General features: G+C 39.6%; 1 protein-coding gene across 3 annotated transcripts; it reads left to right on the top strand.

Annotated features, from left to right (window-relative positions):
* The first annotated feature begins 765 nt into the window (after positions 1 to 765).
* On the top strand, positions 766 to 18,662 carry GOLGA7 (golgin A7). Of its 3 annotated transcripts, none has more exons than XM_059156139.1 (6): positions 766 to 875; positions 1,107 to 1,238; positions 7,034 to 7,186; positions 13,683 to 13,784; positions 14,853 to 14,915; positions 17,253 to 18,662. In XM_059156139.1, the coding sequence occupies exons 2-5, from the start codon at positions 1,128 to 1,130 to the stop codon at positions 14,898 to 14,900; spliced, it is 414 nt and encodes a 137-aa protein (XP_059012122.1). In that variant the 5' UTR covers positions 766 to 875; positions 1,107 to 1,127; the 3' UTR covers positions 14,901 to 14,915; positions 17,253 to 18,662. The 3 variants fall into 3 exon arrangements, with proteins under 3 accessions (XP_059012122.1, XP_059012120.1, XP_059012121.1); XM_059156137.1 differs by having other exon boundaries at positions 806 to 824; XM_059156138.1 differs by lacking the exon at positions 766 to 875 and having other exon boundaries at positions 889 to 1,238; positions 14,848 to 14,915.
* Positions 18,663 to 18,988: the final 326 nt, after the last annotated feature.

The raw sequence follows: 18,988 nt of genomic DNA, 5'->3' as shown, positions 1-18,988 counted from the left end.
TGTGTGTGTATATATATATATATATATACATATATACCTATATATGTATATATATATATATATATATGGCAGGATGAAACAGTGCTGCAAACAAGCTCTGTCACCCAAGCACCAGCAGACAAGGGTAACGGGGGTTTCTTTGCCTTGCAAAAGGATGCTAAGTGAGAGCGCCAGGGGTCAAGGAAAGGGGAACCGCTTGTCCTCTCAGGCCACTTGAGGGATGTAAACTGGAGCGCGGGATGACAATCTTTGGGGTAGGAGGAGCGGTTACACCTCAGAGATTTGAGGGGAGGGATCTTGATAATAAAGCCCAAGCAGGTTCTTTGTCCTCGCTTTCCCCCGCCGCCTTGCCAAAAGGGCCCCGAGAGGTCTGCTTTCCATCTCCAAATTTGTGTTTTGGAGCAGTTTGTTTTGTAGAAGGTCGGGTGGTGTCCCACGTGTAAGCTAGGACATCCAATCAAGAGTGAAAATGACGCCTTACATCGGTGATCAAAAACTACCTCAACCATTACGAGGGAAATGACACGCACGGATATGACACCACGGGGAAGTCCCGAGTCTTGGACCTCCGCAACCTTCAGGAGAGCCCAGCCTCCAGAGTTCCCAACGCCGCGCCCCTCCCGACACGGCCTTTTCCTTCCGTGTAGGCTCCTCCCGGAGGGACAGGAGGCGGAATCGGCCCGGGCCCCGCCCCCTGGGCGTGCCTCTACTCAGCACCGCGCAGCCTCACCAGAGTCGCTTTACGGCCGGGGAGAGGGTGGGCCCTGGCCTTGAGGCAGGAGGCCGAGTTGAGGGGCGGGGAAAGAGGCCTTTTGCGGCAGGCCGTAAGTGACGACGTGGGCGGTGCGAGTGCAGCTGGAGGGCAGAGGAGGCGGGTTTGTGTTTCCCGGGCCGAACCGGGCTGTGGGGGGCGCGGGGCCTGGGCCGGGGCTGTAGCTAAAGGCCTGCGGTGACAGTATGGGTGAAGGGAAGTGGGGCGGGGGAGGTCTTGGGCCGCTTTGGCCTGTGGGGACGGCTGGTGGGCTGGCGGGCTGGAGTCCTGGGTCCAGGCCGGGGATCTGACCCTGGTTGGTGTTCCACTACCCTCCCCCACCCCGAACCCGCAGCGCGCCGGTCCTGTCCTCGCCATGAGGCCGCAGCAGGCGCCGGTGTCCGGGAAGGTATTCATTCAGCGAGACTACAGCAGTGGCACACGGTGCCAGTTCCAGACCAAGTTCCCCGCGGAGCTGGAGAACCGGGTACGTAGACTGACTCCCCGCGCCAGCTCTGGGCGAGGGAGGGCTCTTCAGGGACGGGAGGGAGTATGACACCAGCCCCGCTGAGTGTCTCGCGGCTCTGGGGAGGGGCAGGCAAAGAAGGAGCCTTGGTCAGAAGGGGGTCACTGAGCAAGACATGGTGCTTGGAGGAGGACGAAAAAGCCCAAGTCCCGGGTGTGATGACCGTGTAGAACTCTGGTGCCCATGCCCGGAGTCTGTACCCAGCCCGCCGTCTTCTTCCCGGCTGTCCCCTCCCACCTCCATCCCGGGTTGTTGACAGCAGTGATGAGAAACTAATTCCTGCGGTTCCAAGCCACCTAAATCAGCACGTTGTAAGCTGCATCCTCCTACCTAGCCAGGAAGTCATCATTCTCGTGACTGGCGTTTGTGACTGTTGTGCTGGTCGCACTCACTGCTCGGCACAAAGGGTTTATTAAGTTACTATGCCAGGCAGTACAGACAGGCCTTCTTGGAACGTGAAAAACGCAGAGCATTAGATTGGCCTGGACACGGAAAGGTCTCAGAACAAGGCCTTAGAGCAGTCATTCCCAATTGCGATCACTGGGAACCACCTGTGTTTTGTTGACTTGCATATCAAAATTGGCATGAGGATATAGGTCCCTTAGGCAACCCTGCATACAGAAATGGAAGAATGGGCTGCCTGTGTTTCCTCCTTCTTCAGACTAAAGGGGGTTTGGGGGGATATCATTGTATTGTATTTTAAAAGTGCAATGAAGTTAGCATGTATGTGTGTTTTCTTGTACCTGCATGTGTTTACCCACCCGAAGAAAGATCTTTTGGTCTTGATCCATGTTACTCTACATTCTGTTTCCTTTTTAGAGATCAGTTTCTGGTTAGATGGGAGCAGGTTTTGTGCTGTTTTCACCTTGGTGAGGAGGGTGAGGGACTAAGTTGATTAGGTGCACTGTGGGTGTGGGAGTAAGAAATACTGGTCATGGGGTAAGTGGGTGTAGATGAGTCTGTACTAGAGAAATGTATAGCAGTCGTTTAAAACCAGCTTGTAACAGGTAGGTGGTTCTACCTGATTGCCAGGTTTGGAAAATCAGTGTATATCAATTGTAGTGTCCTTCGACATTAAGTTATTACTGTGGTCAGGTTAGTGACCTAAGTATGTTTAAGTGCAAATGAAAGATCAGGTATGCTTTATAAAGATGGTTTGTAGAGTAACTTCTCCGTGAAATGCCATATAAATGGGGCTGTAGTTTATTGTCTCGATGTTGGGTTAACTCAGCTGGACACTGGGTGCCCATTTCCACTGTGGTTCGAAGAGGTAGAAATTGAGCAAGTTGCCTGTTGGCTAGAGCTACTGAATGTTATTTTTAAAATAATTTAACATCACAGTTAACATGTTTTACATGTTAGGGCTTGTGTGAAATGAAGCAAATGTTTTGGTTGTAAGCCTGTTATACTCTTAGACTATTTATGTACTTTTAAATCGGAGTGTAAACTATTTACCACACTTACTTGGATGTTATAAGACTCCTTTGTTTGGGCGCCTGGGTGGCTCAGTGGATTAAGCAGCTGCCTTCGGCTCAGGTCATGATCTCAGGGTCCTGGGATCGAGTCACGCATCTCCGCTCAGCAGGGGGGGCCTGCTTCCCTTCCTCTCTCTCTGCCTGCCTCTCTGCCTACTTGTGATCTCTCTCTGTCAAATAAATAAATAAAATCTTTTAAAAATTAAAAAAAAAAAAGACTCCTTTGTTTAAAGGTTTTAAAGTCAAACTTCCAGTGCATAACTGAGCCAAATACATGTATGCATAATCAAACATTAGCCTTCCACTCTGTGTGTGGTAGAGCCTTTATTTTATAGTCAATACAGAAACACAATGTAGTCACAGATCCACTGACTCTTACAGGAAATTGATGTTTCTAAATTCTTTAGTCCTTTTATTTCTTTGACTTCAGATTATAGCCTAGAACTGCTTGTGACTCTGAGTACTATATGGAGTGTTATTTGGTGCTGTTCAGTTGGGTCTTTGAGGGGTTTGGGTTTTTTTTTTTCTTTTTCTTTTTTTAAATGTTTGGGTTAAAACACTAGTTTATACTTTAAACTGCTTAGGAGAGCTTTGATTTTTCTTTTAATGCTTGAAATCAAATTTAAATTACAGGTTTAAATTTTCTTTGCTTTGTTTGATGGAAAATTGAAAGGTTTCTGTCTTTGTTTCTACGACTTACCCTAGAATTTTACTGATTGTTCTGCCACTGGGGCTGATTTTCCTTTTGTGAGAACATCACACTTGGCAATTTAATAGAGGAAGAAACTAATATACAAATGTTTTGTATTACTTTAAAGCATTAAACACACATATATTTGTACCCTTTAATCTGGGAGTAAGGACAAGTTCTGCCTGTAACAAGTTTACTTTTTTTTTTTTTTTTAAGATTTTTTATTTATTTGACAGAGAGAGAGAGCTAGAGAGGGAACACAAGCGGGGCAGTAGGAGAGGGAGAAGCAGAAGCAGACTTCTCACCAAGCAGGGAGCCGAATGTGAGGCTTGATCCCAGCACCCTGGGATCATGACTTGAGCTAAAGGCAAAGGCCCAACAACTGAGCACCAAGTACCTCTAACAAGTTTACTTTTTCTGTTGCCTGTTAGAATGTAATGCTTGGATGCTTAAGTACTTTGTTGCCAGGACAGTTCCTGAAGAAAGCTTTATCCTCACTTTAGCCAAAATACAGACACGTTGGGCACCCTTGGTAGGACAGAAATGAGTGATCTATAATTGAAGCATTTTTTCCCTTACATACCTTTAAAAATATGCGTCTATACCTAGTTGGTGGAAATTACCTTTGACTTGTTACCTTTGACTTATGATCACTTTAAGCTTCCGCTCCATGCTTTCTACTACATAGTTCAGGAAACAAAAGTTCTTGGAAAATGAGTCTGATTCCTATTTTCTTCTGAATTTCAGTGCTTATTGTTTCAAATTTATATTTGACTCCCACTTCACAAATCTCCCAGTTTTGACGTAGCTTTGATCTCAGTCTTCAAGTGCCCAAAGGACGGCACTGACAAGTGTTCTTCATAGCGGAGTGAGAGGAAAATGCCCACATTTGTTCTGTTGAGCCCTGGTATGCCTTTACTGCTGCCTAGCATGCGTTTTACCCTCTTTTCTTTTTTAGTGACCTTTCTAAGAAATTACTGACTTTTTAAATTTTTTATTAAACTTTTTTTTTAAAAATCCTTCACCTTGGATTTTTTTTTAATGATCTATGATTTACCTCAATCCTATAAAGCACTATAATCTTGGAATAACTTTTTTAAGAATTCATGTTTCTGGTATGACTAGTAATTCTAGTCATAAATAAAATGTCTCCTAGTTGGATCCCATGGTTTTGAATCACACTGTATCCAAAGAAATGTAAATAATTCATAGAACTTTTCTTATCAGATCATAACATTTTTGGTAGATCAGATGTGCATTTTTTTAAATTATTTAGACTTTTGTAGATTTGCCAATGTGACAAACTGAAGGTGTTAACTTGGCCATAACTAGTAAAGATAACAATTTGTTATAAATATTTGTTCATGAAGTGAACAAAGTCCATTTTCAGGGAATGAGAACTCTGACATAGATTCCTCAGATGACCATTCTTCAAGTGGTGGCTCAGTACAGGAATGCTACCCTGACTTCTAGCTCCATCTCCACCCACCCAACCCTTGTCAGAAACTCTGAATATTCTGGGAAATTAAAAGTAGCTCCTTTTGAAAAACAGGAGAGCTGCCACCACTTTAAAGTTCACATTAAAGTTTTTCATGCCTTTGGCTCTTTGAGTCCTCAATAGTATCTCCATACAAAGGAAAAACAGTAATTGCAACTGCCTCTAACTCAAAGGATTTTAACTGCTTAAAGGTGATTATCATTAATTGTTTCACTTTTTTTTTTAAGATTTTATGTATTTATTTGGCAGAGAGAGAGATCACAAGTAGGCAGAGGGTGGGGAGGCGGGCGGGGGAGGGGGGGGGAAGCAGGCTCCCCGCTGAGCAGAGAGAGAGCCTATGTGGAGATGTGGAGCTGTGGAGCTGGATCCCAGAACCCTGGGATCATGACCTGAGCCAAAGGCAGAGGCTAATGCTGAGCCACACAGGTGCCCCAATTGTTTTGCATTTTAAAAAATTATAGTCTTGGGTCTGTTTTGTCTCAAACTGTATATTGAAATTATTTGACTTTTTTCCCCATCTGTTTCTATAGAAAGACTTAACAAAAGTGAGGCACCTGGGTGGCTCAGTTGGTTAAGCCTCTGACTCTTGATTTTGGCTCAGGTCATGATTTCTGGGTTGCGAGATTGAGCCCCATGTCAGGCTCTACATTGAGCATGAGCCTGCTTTAAGAGTCTCTCTCAAAAAAAAAAAAAAAAAGACTTCATAAAAGATAGAATTTATATGTAAGGAGTTACTCCTTTCAGGAGCAAAGCAAATGTGTGAGAGAGGGCCTAGAGTAAGGACAGATAAATTGTCTTTTTTTGCCGAGAATGACAGTGTTACATGAAATACTCTGCTAATGGGTAAAAGTTGTAAGGTACAAGCTTTGAGGTTTGAAATCTACAAAGTTAGGAGAAAAAAAGTGAAAGCAGGAGATTAAAGTGAAGATGGATGACAATGGTAGTATTAGTGTAAATGTGAGATAGTGGTGTCACTGAATAGAAACGTAATAGGAATGACTTGGTGTGAAGACTTCTGTGATAGTTTGAGATTTTGTCTCAGTGTGAACTTTCAGTAGATTCCAGTGTTTGGGGACTCAATTTAAGATTACTTGCTCTTAAGAGCGAGAGAGGCAAACCATGAAACAGACTCTGAACTATAGAGAACAAAACGGGTAGTTACCAGAAGGGAGGTTGGTGGGGGGATCAGTGAGATGGGTGATGGGGATTAGCAGTGCTCTTGTAATGAACATCAGGTGTTGTATGCAAGTGTTGAATTACTCTTTTGTGTACCTGAAACTAATATTATGCTAACTGGAATTTAGATAAAAACTTTTTAAAAAAATAACAAGATTACCTGCTCTTTTGAAATAAAGAGAGTATCTCCTTCCTTTTGTGCCCCCACCATATGCCTCCACCATAGTACTTTGTCAATCTGTTATGTTTTTATGTTTCCATACCTATTCTGCTTTCATGACTGTCAACTCTTGGAGGACTAAGACAGTGTCTTACTCATCTTTCTCTAAGCTGTCTTAACACCTGTCTGATGGTAGGTGCTCAGAAAATGTTGATGTAAGTGAATGGAAGTTGGAAGGATTATATAATTTTTTTTTAAGATTGATTTATTTCAGAGAGAGCATACTCATGAGTGGGGGCCTGGGTGGGAGGGCGGTGGCAGCAGGATGGAGAGAGAGAGAGAGAGACTCTCCACCAAATCCCCTACTGAGCACAAGAGCCCAACATGGAGCTCGATGCCATAACCCATGAGATAATGACCTGAGCCAGAACCAAGAGTCGGACACACAGTCAGCTGAGCCACCCAGGTACCCCAGGGTTGTATCATTTTATGAAGTTACTTGATACTCAGTATAGAGAATAAAGAGATACTGTCTTGAGTCTTGAAGTTATCCAGTGTCCATAAGAGGGGATAAGATTAAACAAAGACTAAGCAATTTTGGTAACATAGGTCCCCATTTCATCGCCTAAAATGTTTGCCAACTAGTGGTTAAGAATGTTGACAAAATAGCAGAACAAATTAGTGATAGCAAGCATTAGTGAGTAGTTGATCTTTTTTTTCCCAAAACTTATTTTTAAATTCTTTTTTTCATTACAGATTGATAGACAGCAGTTTGAAGAAACAGTTCGAACTCTGAATAACCTGTATGCAGAAGCAGAGAAGCTTGGAGGCCAATCCTATCTTGAAGGCTGTTTGGCTTGTTTAACAGCATACACCATCTTCTTATGCATGGAAACTCATTATGAGAAGGTAAGGCTACCATTGTTTTCACAAAATCTCTTAAAATTGTGAAAAACGGTGAGCTGTTGACATGTTTACAAGATGACAGTTGCCATTAAACTTAAAGGAGCATGTATAGTAATAATAATTCAAATTTTGTTGTTGCTCCTATGTCTAGAGCACATAGTAAAGAATCCTGAGTCTTTCAGAAATTGGTCAAAATTGTTCAGTCAACATGAAGTTGACATACTGGTGTTCAGATTAGCTTACACTTAAGAAAACTGTGGAAAATCTATATTCTCATTCTGTATAGCTTTCTGAGAATCCTCTTGTTTTCCCCAAGTCTCTGTCTTCAGTTTTATCCTGTGACTTGAGTTCTTATATTCTCTTTCCATCTGCCTGCTGGATCTGGTGTTGCCAGCTTCTCAGCTTCAGTGTCCAAAAGGCAAACCTCGCATCTCCACATTTTGTGTAATAGCACCCTGCCTTTTTCAGTACCATCTTAAGGTGTGGAGGATGAAGAAATTATCAGTTGTTAAAGCTGAAATATCTTCCATTTTCTCATTCACTAACTTTTCATGATTTCCTCTGCCACTGTTCTAATATGTGTCCTTATTACCTGTCTCTCAGTTATTTGAAATAGTCTCACAAGTTTCATTTCTTCCATTCTCTTATTTTTCCAAACCATCTGCTGCTGCCTTCATAAAACACTATGTAAGTGGGGTGGCTCAGTCAGTTGAGCCTCCAGCTCTTGATTTTGGCTCAGGTCATGATCTCGGGGTCCTGGGATTGAGCCCTGTGTCAGGCTCTGCACTCAGCAGACAGTCTGCTTGAGATTCTCTCTCTCTCTCTCTCTCTCTCTCCTGCTGTGCCCCTCTCTCAACTCGCATGCAATCAAAACAAAAACAAAAATCACTGCATTACTTCCTCTCATACTCTTCCAAAGTCAGAGGCCTTCCCTGGCTTCTCATTTACTAACAGTCAAGTCTAAGCCCTGTCTCCAAGTGACCTCCAACTTATCTTTCCAGCTTTGTCTCCCACCCCTTCTTTACTTTATCTTTCAGCCAGACTCATTCTCTTGCCAGGCAACAAGCACACCCTCTGAGGTTTTCCTCCACCTATAGTGCCATTCTTCCCCCGTTCAAATCTCCCCAGTCCATTAGATCCTCCTATCGTCTCACTTTTCCTATTCTTCAAATCAGAATTCTTTCTCGTGTTTGTATCCCCACAATATTTTGTTTATGTCTCTTTTCCTGGCACTTAACCTGTCTTAATTTTGGAATGTAGCAGTTTACATTCTCATTTGCCCTTCAGGGATGTATTTTTCTTGGGTCAGGGACAGTGCTTTAACCATTTTGTGTCCCTCTTCATGCCCACCACCATGCCCTGAGATGTTTTAGGCACTCACTGAATGTGTTTTGAAGGAATTTAAGTTAATCACAGTAAACCCCTAATATATTATTTAACTTTGAGCATGTTTAGCAACTAAAATGCTATAAGGATATCTGTATTACAGATTATACCCCACCTAATAGAAGTGTCCCTGTGATTGTCATGGACTCTATATAGTGGAAAGCAAATACAGTTGCATCTGAAGTATTTTTGAGAGTTACTGGCTAAAAATACTGCCATATGCTTCATTAGCATCCTGACATGAACTGTCTTAGTGTTACTAAAAGGGTATATTTAAATAACTAAATTAGTAGTTAATATATTTTTTTCCATATCATACAGAGAAGCAGGTAACTTTCATTCCTGTTCAGCATTCAAAAATCAGAAGTTTTAAAGGATCAGTATCAGCTTTCAGTCTGCAGCTTCTCTTTAATAGTACATTCGCTGAGTGAAGGGACAAGGGATTCATTCATTTGGTAAATATTGAAAGCCTACAATGTGCTAAACAGTGTGCCGGGGATGTAACAGAATAAGGCAAACATGATTGCTGACTTTGTGATATTTATAATTTAGTGGTAATGATTGATGCAAAGGAAACAAAACCAACTAAATTATAAATAGTGATAAGCATCTTGAAGAAAACAAACTTTCCCGTGATAGAAAATATTAGGAGAGGCCTAATTTAGATTGTGTGGTCAGAAAGACCTCTGAAGTGGTAACCTATAAGTGGCTACATGAAGAATGCAAATCCTGGGACCATTCAGGTAGAGAGATTAGTGTTTGCAAAGGTCCAGAGAGCGTGATGGGTCCTGGGAACTGTAAGAAGGCCAGAGTGGAGAGAGGAGCCACAGGTGAATTTGGAGAGGTTAGGAGGAGCTGTAGCATGTAGGAGTGTGTAGTCCATAGAAAGATGTTCAGATTTTACTTTCAGTGCAGCGGGGAAACTACTCAAAGATTTTAAGTGGAAGAGTGATATGATCAGATACTCATTTTAAAGCAATCTCTTTAGGGGGGAAAAAAAAGTATGAAAGTGGAAGTAGGGAAACCAGGTAGGATGCTCCATGGAAATCCAGGCGAGAAATGATGGGTGCCTGGACAGGGAATGGAGCCGTAGAGATGGAAGGAGGGAACAAATTCAAGGACTGTGGTGATAGTGGAACCAAGATTTGATGAGGAACTGAATGTAGGAGGGGTCGGGCTGAATTCATATGGCTGGAAACTAGGCCATGGGGGGATGTTCATTTTAAAAAGTGTAGGACATGACCAATTTAAGGTAGAATTACAGCTTCTAGAGAATTTTGTTCATGCTTAGTGGAGTATTAGACAATTGAGTTGTCATTTCACTATAGCTTTTACATTTGTTGATAAGATTTTAATTAACTTTTATTTATCCATGTGCATTTGCTGAAATAGATAGATACCTCCTTCTATTGTCAGTTGTAAAAAGAAATTGGTAATTGGGTACTAGCCAAGTCAATTACATTAATTATGGGATCATGGACAAATTAATCTCTCTAAGCCTGAGCTCTCAACTGTAAAATGGGTGTTAGAATTAATGTATTTCCTCACATATGGTAAATGCATAATAGTATTCTCTTAAGATGAATTTAAAAATTAAGTTTGTGTATATACATATATATGTATAGACACACACTAATGTGTGTGTGTGTGTGTGTATGTGTGTTTTCCAGGTATAAGTAATCTTTTTTAGGAGCTGCTAACTTATTTAGCTGCTTAAAACATTTAGCAGCTTTTAATTAAAATCCCTTTAACTATGGGGGCACCTGACTGGCTCATTTGGTAGAGCATATGCAGCTTGTGATATTGGAGTTTTAAGTTCAAGCCCCACCTTGGGCATGGAGCCTACAGTCAGTCAACAAATAAATATCCCTTTGATTATTAATCTTGAAGTTCTCTGTATCAGGAATAGAGTGGAAATTGGTCCTAATACATGTTTTACCTTGGATTCATAGGCGATAAAGAAGGTACTACTTTGTAAGACTAATCAAGGTTTCTTTCTTTATATGGAGTATTATAAAGCAAGTAAAGACCAAATAAAATTAGGGACGCCTGGGTGGCTCAGTTTGTTAAGCATCTGCCTTTGGTTCAGGTCATGATCTCGGGGTCCTGGGATCAAGCTCACATTGGGCTCCTTACTCAGTGGGGAACCTGCTACTCCCTTTCCTCCCCAGCCTCACCTATGTACTCCTGCTCTGCTCTCTCTCAGATAATAAATAAAGTCTTTTTTTTTTTTTAAGGACCAAATAAAATTAGCCAAGAAACCAAAATTTAAGGTGTGGCCACATTTTTTTAAGTGGGTGATTTTATTTTAGAAACTGGGCATGAGTGACTAGATCATGCCAAATGAATAACTGGAATGATGCTAATTAAGACTTATACTTTTAAAAGAAAATATTAAATGTATATTTGTCATTTTGATACAGTGATACTAGAACACAGCTGCCCTCCTAATCTCCAGTTTGTCCCTTAGGAATTTCTGTACTATTATTTTCCACTTTATGAAAGGACAGGATTGGGTCAGTTAGTCTGTATTGTTCTAAACACTAAAATTTTTAGTCTGCAAATAGTAAGCCAAATATAATAGTGCTTACACTTTGTCATGTGGGTTAAATTTTTTGAAATTGTAAATAAGCCTTTTAAAACTCACTAGAACAATCATGCTTTTTTTTTCCTATAATGTGCTGTTTATTGATTTAAAATGAAGATAAAGACTTCAGTGTTATTTCTCTATCGTTGTTGCCCATTATAATTAGAGAACAAATGGGTTTGTAGAAGCTTCTCCTCTCAGTAGCTGTCTGCCTTTTTCATAACATCCCTTCTGCTTGTGTGCTATAATCTGTAAAAGGAATAAATTGGAAGCAACCTAGTTATTTCTGAAAGTACTAAGATCCTGCTGTTCTCACTTAGCTTCACTTAGGATATTTTTTCTTGAAGGTCTGTATTTTTTCTTGAGCGTCTCTCCACTTTAATATTCTCAAGGAGGATAATAGTCTTTACTGAGGTTTGATTGTGTTTAGCTTTGTAAATATTATAGAGATTGAGGTTTTATTAAGGGTTTGAGGATAACCGATAATTTTGTTGAGTATTATAGTTTGTTTTGACATTGATTTACCAAAAATAATAAACTATGGCTAAAATGTTAACATAAAGTTTCTTGGGAATAAAAACGTTACTTTGTCCTGCCTGGGATGCAGTATGAGTTTACTCATGTTAATGCTTTTTTGTTGCTAAAGAGACTAGGAGTTTAAGAGCATCTTGTTTAAGGCAGTCCTGCCTTCACCAGAGTGGTTTAAGAGGATTTGGAGCTTATGCAAAAAGAAAACATTGTTTTCTTTCTGAACTGATACCTAAGTGCACATGAATGTTATTAACGTTTAAATAAAAACCTTGCACAACAGAGTTACCCTTGAATCAAATAAAGGCATGCTGTTTCTTTGCTGGTAACCTGTACCCAAGGAGAGAGGAGGAAAAGCTGTTCTGAAGGAATCCTTTCTTTGAAACCAGTCATGCAAGCACTTTTCTGACTGTACCCCCTAGTGGAAATGAATGGGAGTAAGGGTAGACCAACTCTCCAATTTCCAATTCTGGCAGGTGAGCCAAGGAAGAAATTGGAGAGAAGATTGAGGGTCCTGAGTTGGGCACCTTTATGGGCTACTTCCTTCTATTCGTTATTTTAGCGTGATTGACAAACTGATAGAAAGATAGTGCTTAAGATTTCTTTTTTGCCCATAAAAGATCAAACATCACACGAGTTCTTTGAGAGTTGAAAATAGGAGAATGATACTTGTATTATTACTTCAGATAATTAGATGAAAAAAAAAAGATTTCTTTAGAATTGGTATTCTTAATTCACTACCTGAAGAACCCTGCAGATTGCTCTTTAATTAACATCATTCTCTTTTAGAACATGAAATTTAGTATTCTCAAAGATGCAACTTGAATAAACTTACTTAAATTTCCTTTTCCTTCAGTAAGAAGATTTGTTATGGAAACTTTGTGTTTTAAATTCTAAATCAGCTTATACTACAGCACCTAAATTGTAGCATCCTAATTTTGTTAGTTTGCCCTGGTACATTATAGACCCATACTTAATTTGTTTCTTAATCTCTAACTTTATCCTCATACCGTTCTTTTTTTCCCTTATGTCATGATCACACTTATCCAGGATTTCAGCATATGCTGATAGTATGAAAGAATCTAAGAAAATGTATAGTAATTAAAGAACTGGATCAAAGCCTTTTTGAACATTAGAGCCAAAAAAGGGTTATGATGACTTTGAATCTGAAATAAAACATGTAACTCTTTGATTTTGTATATAGCTACTAAGATTTATTTTCTTCTACCTTATCAGTCTCAGAATTGCCCTTATTAAAGCTAGAGATTTGGCAATTTCCAGAAGTTCCTTTGTATCCTATCTGGCTTTTGTCTGCATTTGCTTTGACTTTTACAACCTTAATTCTAAACTTATAAACCAAAGTTCCCATCAAGGACACAAGAGCAGACTACAGAGTAGCATTACATGCAGTGGTGGAAATGATATAAGACGCTTGTCATCAGAAACTCCAAGGCAGCTGTCACATGCTTTACAAAGGAAATAAACTTTTAAGTTTTAAACTAATTGGGCTATCTCTTGTTAATGGGCCAACTTTGTATCATTACTTAAAATTGATGAAAACATTCAAAGGAGAGAAGCAGCTGTTCTTAAGTCTTAAAGGGAATGCCCAAGAAGTACCTTGGTGTCACATTAACAACACTTGATGAGTGGGAAAGAGAAAAGTACAACCAACTTTTGTGTATATAATCACCTACTTATTTCTCTATATCCAGGATTGAGACGACAGCAGGTAAGAAGGAGGGGCTGGCGCTCATGATTTTGTACGCACGGGTACTTACACCGCATTGAAGACCGTGTGCCTTGCAGAGTCCATCAGGCTGTGCCATATGTCGTACACAACCGGCGTGTGCCAAATACTCACAGCTGTGTCCCTTCATGTGAATACCCATTTCTTCTTTTAAAAGCTAATTCCACTGCCTGAGTATTTTGAGATCCAGCTAATACTTAATGGGAAGTCTAATGACATTTGTTAAAAGCTATGGTATTTCCTTCCATCAGGTTCTGAAGAAAGTGTCCAAATACATTCAAGAGCAGAATGAGAAGATATATGCTCCCCAAGGCCTCCTCCTGACAGATCCCATTGAGAGAGGACTTCGAGTTGTATCTTTTTTGTCCAGATCATAAAGTCTAAATATCTATAAAAAGAAAATTTTGACAGCACTCTTTGGCATCAACTAGAGAGAATTTAGGTCCCTTCTCTTGTATTTGCCCTAGGGACCTTCTCTGAATTGTTTACCTACCTCAACCCTCCCGTCTCCAACATTTTTCTTAAAGCACGTCTCCTTCCTCTGCATCATGCAGGTCTTTGGATTGTTTAATATTCTGGTTACCTTCTTTCTTGGTGGTTCTGAGGGCATCTTGTAGTAATAATGGGGGTGGCATGAGTAATGTGTTTCAGCTGCAGAAACTCTGAACCTAAAGCTTCTTTGAAATGCATAAACTCATAATGTGTGGTGAGACTTGTCATCCAAATGAATTGCAGTTCCATGGGTTCATTGGACTAGTTGAAATCAGTTACAGCTGCCAGATGTATAATTTCATTACCTTTGACATACTGTGCATATTTTTAGAGTCAGTAAGCTTTGAAACTCACTAAGTGAATTTGGTAAATAAAATTGCAAAAAAACTAATTTAGCTTGATAACTGGAATCATGAGTAAAATAAATTTTTTTAAAAACCGAGGTCAGATAATCCCAGGCCTTCCGGCTGATAATAATTTCAGCAGTTTTATTATACTCTGTGGCAGTGGTTCTTAAACTCTTAGAGGTTATGAACCCTCTCCCAAGAAAAAGTTTGCAGATAACTACAGGGCATTTTGAACCCCTGAATTCATTACCTTCCTTAGTTCTCAGCTAAGAACCCCCTAGTTCTACAATACAGCATCTTTTTTCAGAATTCTTTTTCCCAAAAAATAAACAACGTTTGGGGGTGGAGGGTGGGGGTGGGGAATTACATGTAGAGTACTACAGGCAGTTAGATTTCTTAAAGTTTTTTGCAAGTTGGAGAAAGCATCACGTCTAACTTAAGTAGGAGAAATTATTAATAATTCAAAAATGAGTAAAGGAAATTGAAAGCAAAGTCTGTGCAGATCATTCACATCATCTTTCCACAGCCCCCTTTTATATGTTCCGTTCTCCAGTGTGTTTTCTTAACAGCTATGCTGTTTAGATTGAAATCACCATTTATGAAGACAGAGGCATGAGCAGTGGAAGATAAACCATAGAATTAAAGGTAAAAAATTATGTGATTTATGTGCAGTTTTTGTCATTTGTAGCATGCATGAGTTTTCTTCCCTGCATGGCAAATAAATGATTAGATAATGACATATTCTGTGTATTGGCTTGAGATTTAAAATGTATATTTAACCCAAAGTTCTATTTGGTGATCTAGAATTTAATCCTGATTTTCCCCCTCTGTATTGTTTTCAGACTGGTTTTATTATTACTTTGTTTTGCCGGGTGTTTTTTCCGGGGAGGAGGTCTTGTTTTAATATTCAAAACAATCCTAGACATTTTGCATATAAAAATCATTTTCGCTATTGCCCTGCCTGTATGATGAATGGCTTTAATAACCAAAGAAACGTTTCAGAGTGGAGGGGAGATTCTTTTATTTAGGTGGCTTCATTGCCCTATAGAACAAAACTTACCCTGGTGGTTAAAACCATAAATTTAATTCTTTTGTTTAGAACATTTATGTTCTTCTGTATCCATATAATGACCTTGAAGAAATGAGAAACAAATCAGTTAATACTGGTAGGAGTGTAGATGCAGAATCATGTGGAAACCATAGTCCATTAGTACAGCCTTCTAAGTAACAGAAAATCATACTGCACCATTTCTGCCAGTTCCAATCATTTAGACTTTCTACAGAGAGTGAACGTTCTGCTGCTGTACTTTCCTAATTCACTGTTTGCAGGTGTTTGTCACTAACGGGGAGCACAGAAACAGATCCAGACCTCCTCCTCCTTCCAAGGGCAACAGTAATAATAACTGCCATTTCGAGGGCACCTGCTCTGTGCCAGGTGTTCTGTGAATGGTATGTCTCTTTACAAAAAGTGTGCCGAGTATTTCCTCCATTTTAGAGATGAGCAAACCAAGGTACAAATAGATGAAGTGGTGTTCTCAAAGTCATTCAGTTTAACACAGTTTGGCATATGAACCCAAATTTGGTGAACCATAAAACCCCTGTTTTCACACCATATCTCCTATAAGTTCTTGCAGCAGAAGAAACATGGGGAGAGGGAAGAGTTCATCAGATTATTCTAAATGTTTATCCTCCCCTTTTCTTTTTCAAGACTTTCTTAAAAGATATATTTTGTCTACCCCAGTACAATTTATCAGATCCTATAAACCAATCAACATTCCAAAGCTGCCGTCTTAGCACTAATGAAAGTGGCACCTGAATTCTTTGACTTTGAAAGCCAAAATCTAAATAATGACATTCTCTGCCATGTGTTTCCTTTCTTTAAAAAGGTCTTGTTTGGGAATACTTAGTGTTACTTGCTCATAGACTATGTCGTGTGCAATTTCCAAATGACACTTCTCAGTGGAGCAACCAGGAACCTTAATGTGTGGTTTTTGTTATGTGCCATTGGAATAAGTTTGTTTTATCAATTGCAGCTGCCTTGACTTGGCATGACCCATTTATCATGACTCATTCTGCAGCTATTATTGCTAAATGTAATGTTTTTCTGGGGTGGTGTGGGGTTTTGAGCAATTACACACCAGAGACTAATCTATCAATAGCCAGGCAACTGTGAAATTTTGAAATGGAAAAGATTTACATTAGGAACTTCTGGATAGTTTCATGAATGCAGATATTTCTGTTCAGTTTAGAGCTGCGTGTTCCTCAGGCCCAGGATCTAGTATGGGTGGAGATCTTGGTGGAGGGGGAGATACTGTAAGAATAATTAATTCAGTTCTGTGGTTTTTCTTAAGTCTCTAAGGTTTCTGTGCAGGTTGAGGAATTACGCGAGAGTTAGTGATTTAGCAAAAAAACAAACAAATCATGGAGATGGCCTTTATTAAAGATGTTTAAAATCACTCTATTAAAGACTGATAGAGTTTTCTCTTTGAATTGTCTTTATTTAAAAATTGGAACATAATCATTACTCGGTCACAATAAATGAGCACTGATAAAAGTAGCTAACTTTTGTGGGTGCTCATTCTGCACCTGCACTGTTCTCAATGCCTACAAGCTACTATAGCGGCCCTACAAGGTACGTACTATTATTCCAGTTTTCTCAGATGAGGAGAGTCAGGCACAGAGAACCCAAGTTACTGTCTAAGACCAAAGACTAGTAGGTAGCAGCCAAGGTGGCCTGGCCCCAGACTCGCTGCTTCAGCCCGTGCTGTGCTACCTGCCTCTTGTAACAGGATTGTTCAGAGACTGAAATATCCAGGGCTTGTGTTTCTAGACTGTTGAGCTATGTGGTTGCTTAGTCAATTAGTACAGATCCAAGTATTCTGTTAGAACTGAGGAGCTCCTGTGAGCTGGTGTAGGAGAGATGTTGTAGAGGTTATTTTAGCATCCCTTTCTAAAACTTCTACTTTTCGCATCTGACTGCAGATCCCACCTCCAGCTGGGACCCTCATCTATCCACTGGCCGATTGCAGAGTGTCCCCTACCTCCTCTCCAGAGCATCATTCCTTTGTATCTGCTGCCAGAGCCACGGTGCCATTTACTCCAAGGACTAACTTTCTAAGATTCCACACCTGGAGTGACCTCTAGTCGCTCAGCATCCACTTTGTGTCTCCAAATTGTGTAGGACTCTGTAATCTTTTGATTAGTTTCTGAGAAAACACAATGAAGCATTTCACTTTTTTTATTCAAAGCCATTAATAAAATAGGCCGTTGGTTAGCCCAACACAAAGTTTCTTTCTTATCTGCCACCAGTACCAGTGGTTCTCTTCATTCCTTGGGCCAGCTTCCCAGGTGGCTCTCAACTTCCAGTCACATCTCAGCCAGTGTTCAGTCTTATTTCCCTCAAATTCATAAAATGCTTTTCTCCAGGATTTTGGTGAAAGGTAGGCTGTATCTGTGGTTTTGCTAATGCATCTCCCGGATTTCGAAGAACTACCAGTTTTGCCATGACTAAAATCTTAAAGATCTGTTTCTGCTGTTCAAATTCTTAAACTGAAACTCATTGGAAAAATAATGTATGATGTTATTTGTTTTATGATAGTAATTATTCCTAATTAAAGCAGTATTTAATGCAATTTCCAGTTATTTTTCTTTGGAGAATTTTGTTATTATTGCATTACCTTGAATGTTGGGAAGATGTAGTATGTGTTGCGTGTTCCTTACAAAAATAAGTAAGCACAATAAAGTGGATGCTAAACCATCAAACATAAATGTCCCTGCTGTGTCCCTGAATGTGTAATAAGCAAGTATAATAAATATTTTAATTATAGTTTTGTTATAAATATAACTTATGAGAAAAGAAATTTGATAGGAATAATACTGTATATTGCTAATTTTTAACTGTCCCTACTGGCAAACCTTATGATTCATAGACTTTCCTCATATACAGTATTCAGTGCACAGAAATCTTATGATTGGTTCAAATACAGTAAGTTAAATGATTTCCAACTAAAACTCTCAAGTCTGAGTCAGTGTTTCAAGTTCTTTTGGCTGTATGTTCTTAGTATCGGGGTTTCTTATGCCCTTCCTTCATCTTTGGGGTTTGAGAGCACTGTTTTTGGGAGAAAGTTCAGAAATGTATTAGGAGAGAATGAAACAGTTAAAAGTTTTACTTTCAGAGATACTGTAGGTGCTAATACTGGATTTAATCTTTCAGATTTAGTTTCTTTTATGGATCTGTTATTCAGTAAATCTCATCAGTCTGTGTAATAGTTTAATTGTATAAAATTCCTTTGTTACTTTAGAGCCTGTAATAGTGTGTCTGTCTGCCTTTTAAACCTGTTGCAATAACTTTGCTGAAATAAGAACACATTAGTAAAACTTTTCTTAAACAAATTGTCTCTGTGTCATATCTGGTGTGGTTTGGTAAAGTGACACGGCATTAAATTTCACAGATAAACAATACTACTAAAATCGGTGCAGCTTAATGTTTTCCAGCAAACATCTTACACTCATCACACTTTTCCACTTTTTACATGCTTTATCTCCTAAGAGACAGATATGTTCGCTAAATAGATAAAAACAAAGAAATCATCCCTGAGAGTCAAAAATGTATTCAATTAAAGAAAAATATGTTTCATTAAGAATAAACTATCAGTAATTGTTATATCCTGGATCATCTGATGACTTTTTTAAGATGAAATGCATTAGTAGAGAATAAC

The sequence above is a fragment of the Mustela lutreola genome, chromosome 18, assembly GCF_030435805.1.
Source record: "Mustela lutreola isolate mMusLut2 chromosome 18, mMusLut2.pri, whole genome shotgun sequence".
NCBI classification, from domain to species: domain Eukaryota; kingdom Metazoa; phylum Chordata; class Mammalia; order Carnivora; family Mustelidae; genus Mustela; species Mustela lutreola.
The sequence above is the reverse complement of the archived record's forward strand: the minus strand, read 5'-3'. Positions and strand labels throughout refer to the sequence as shown.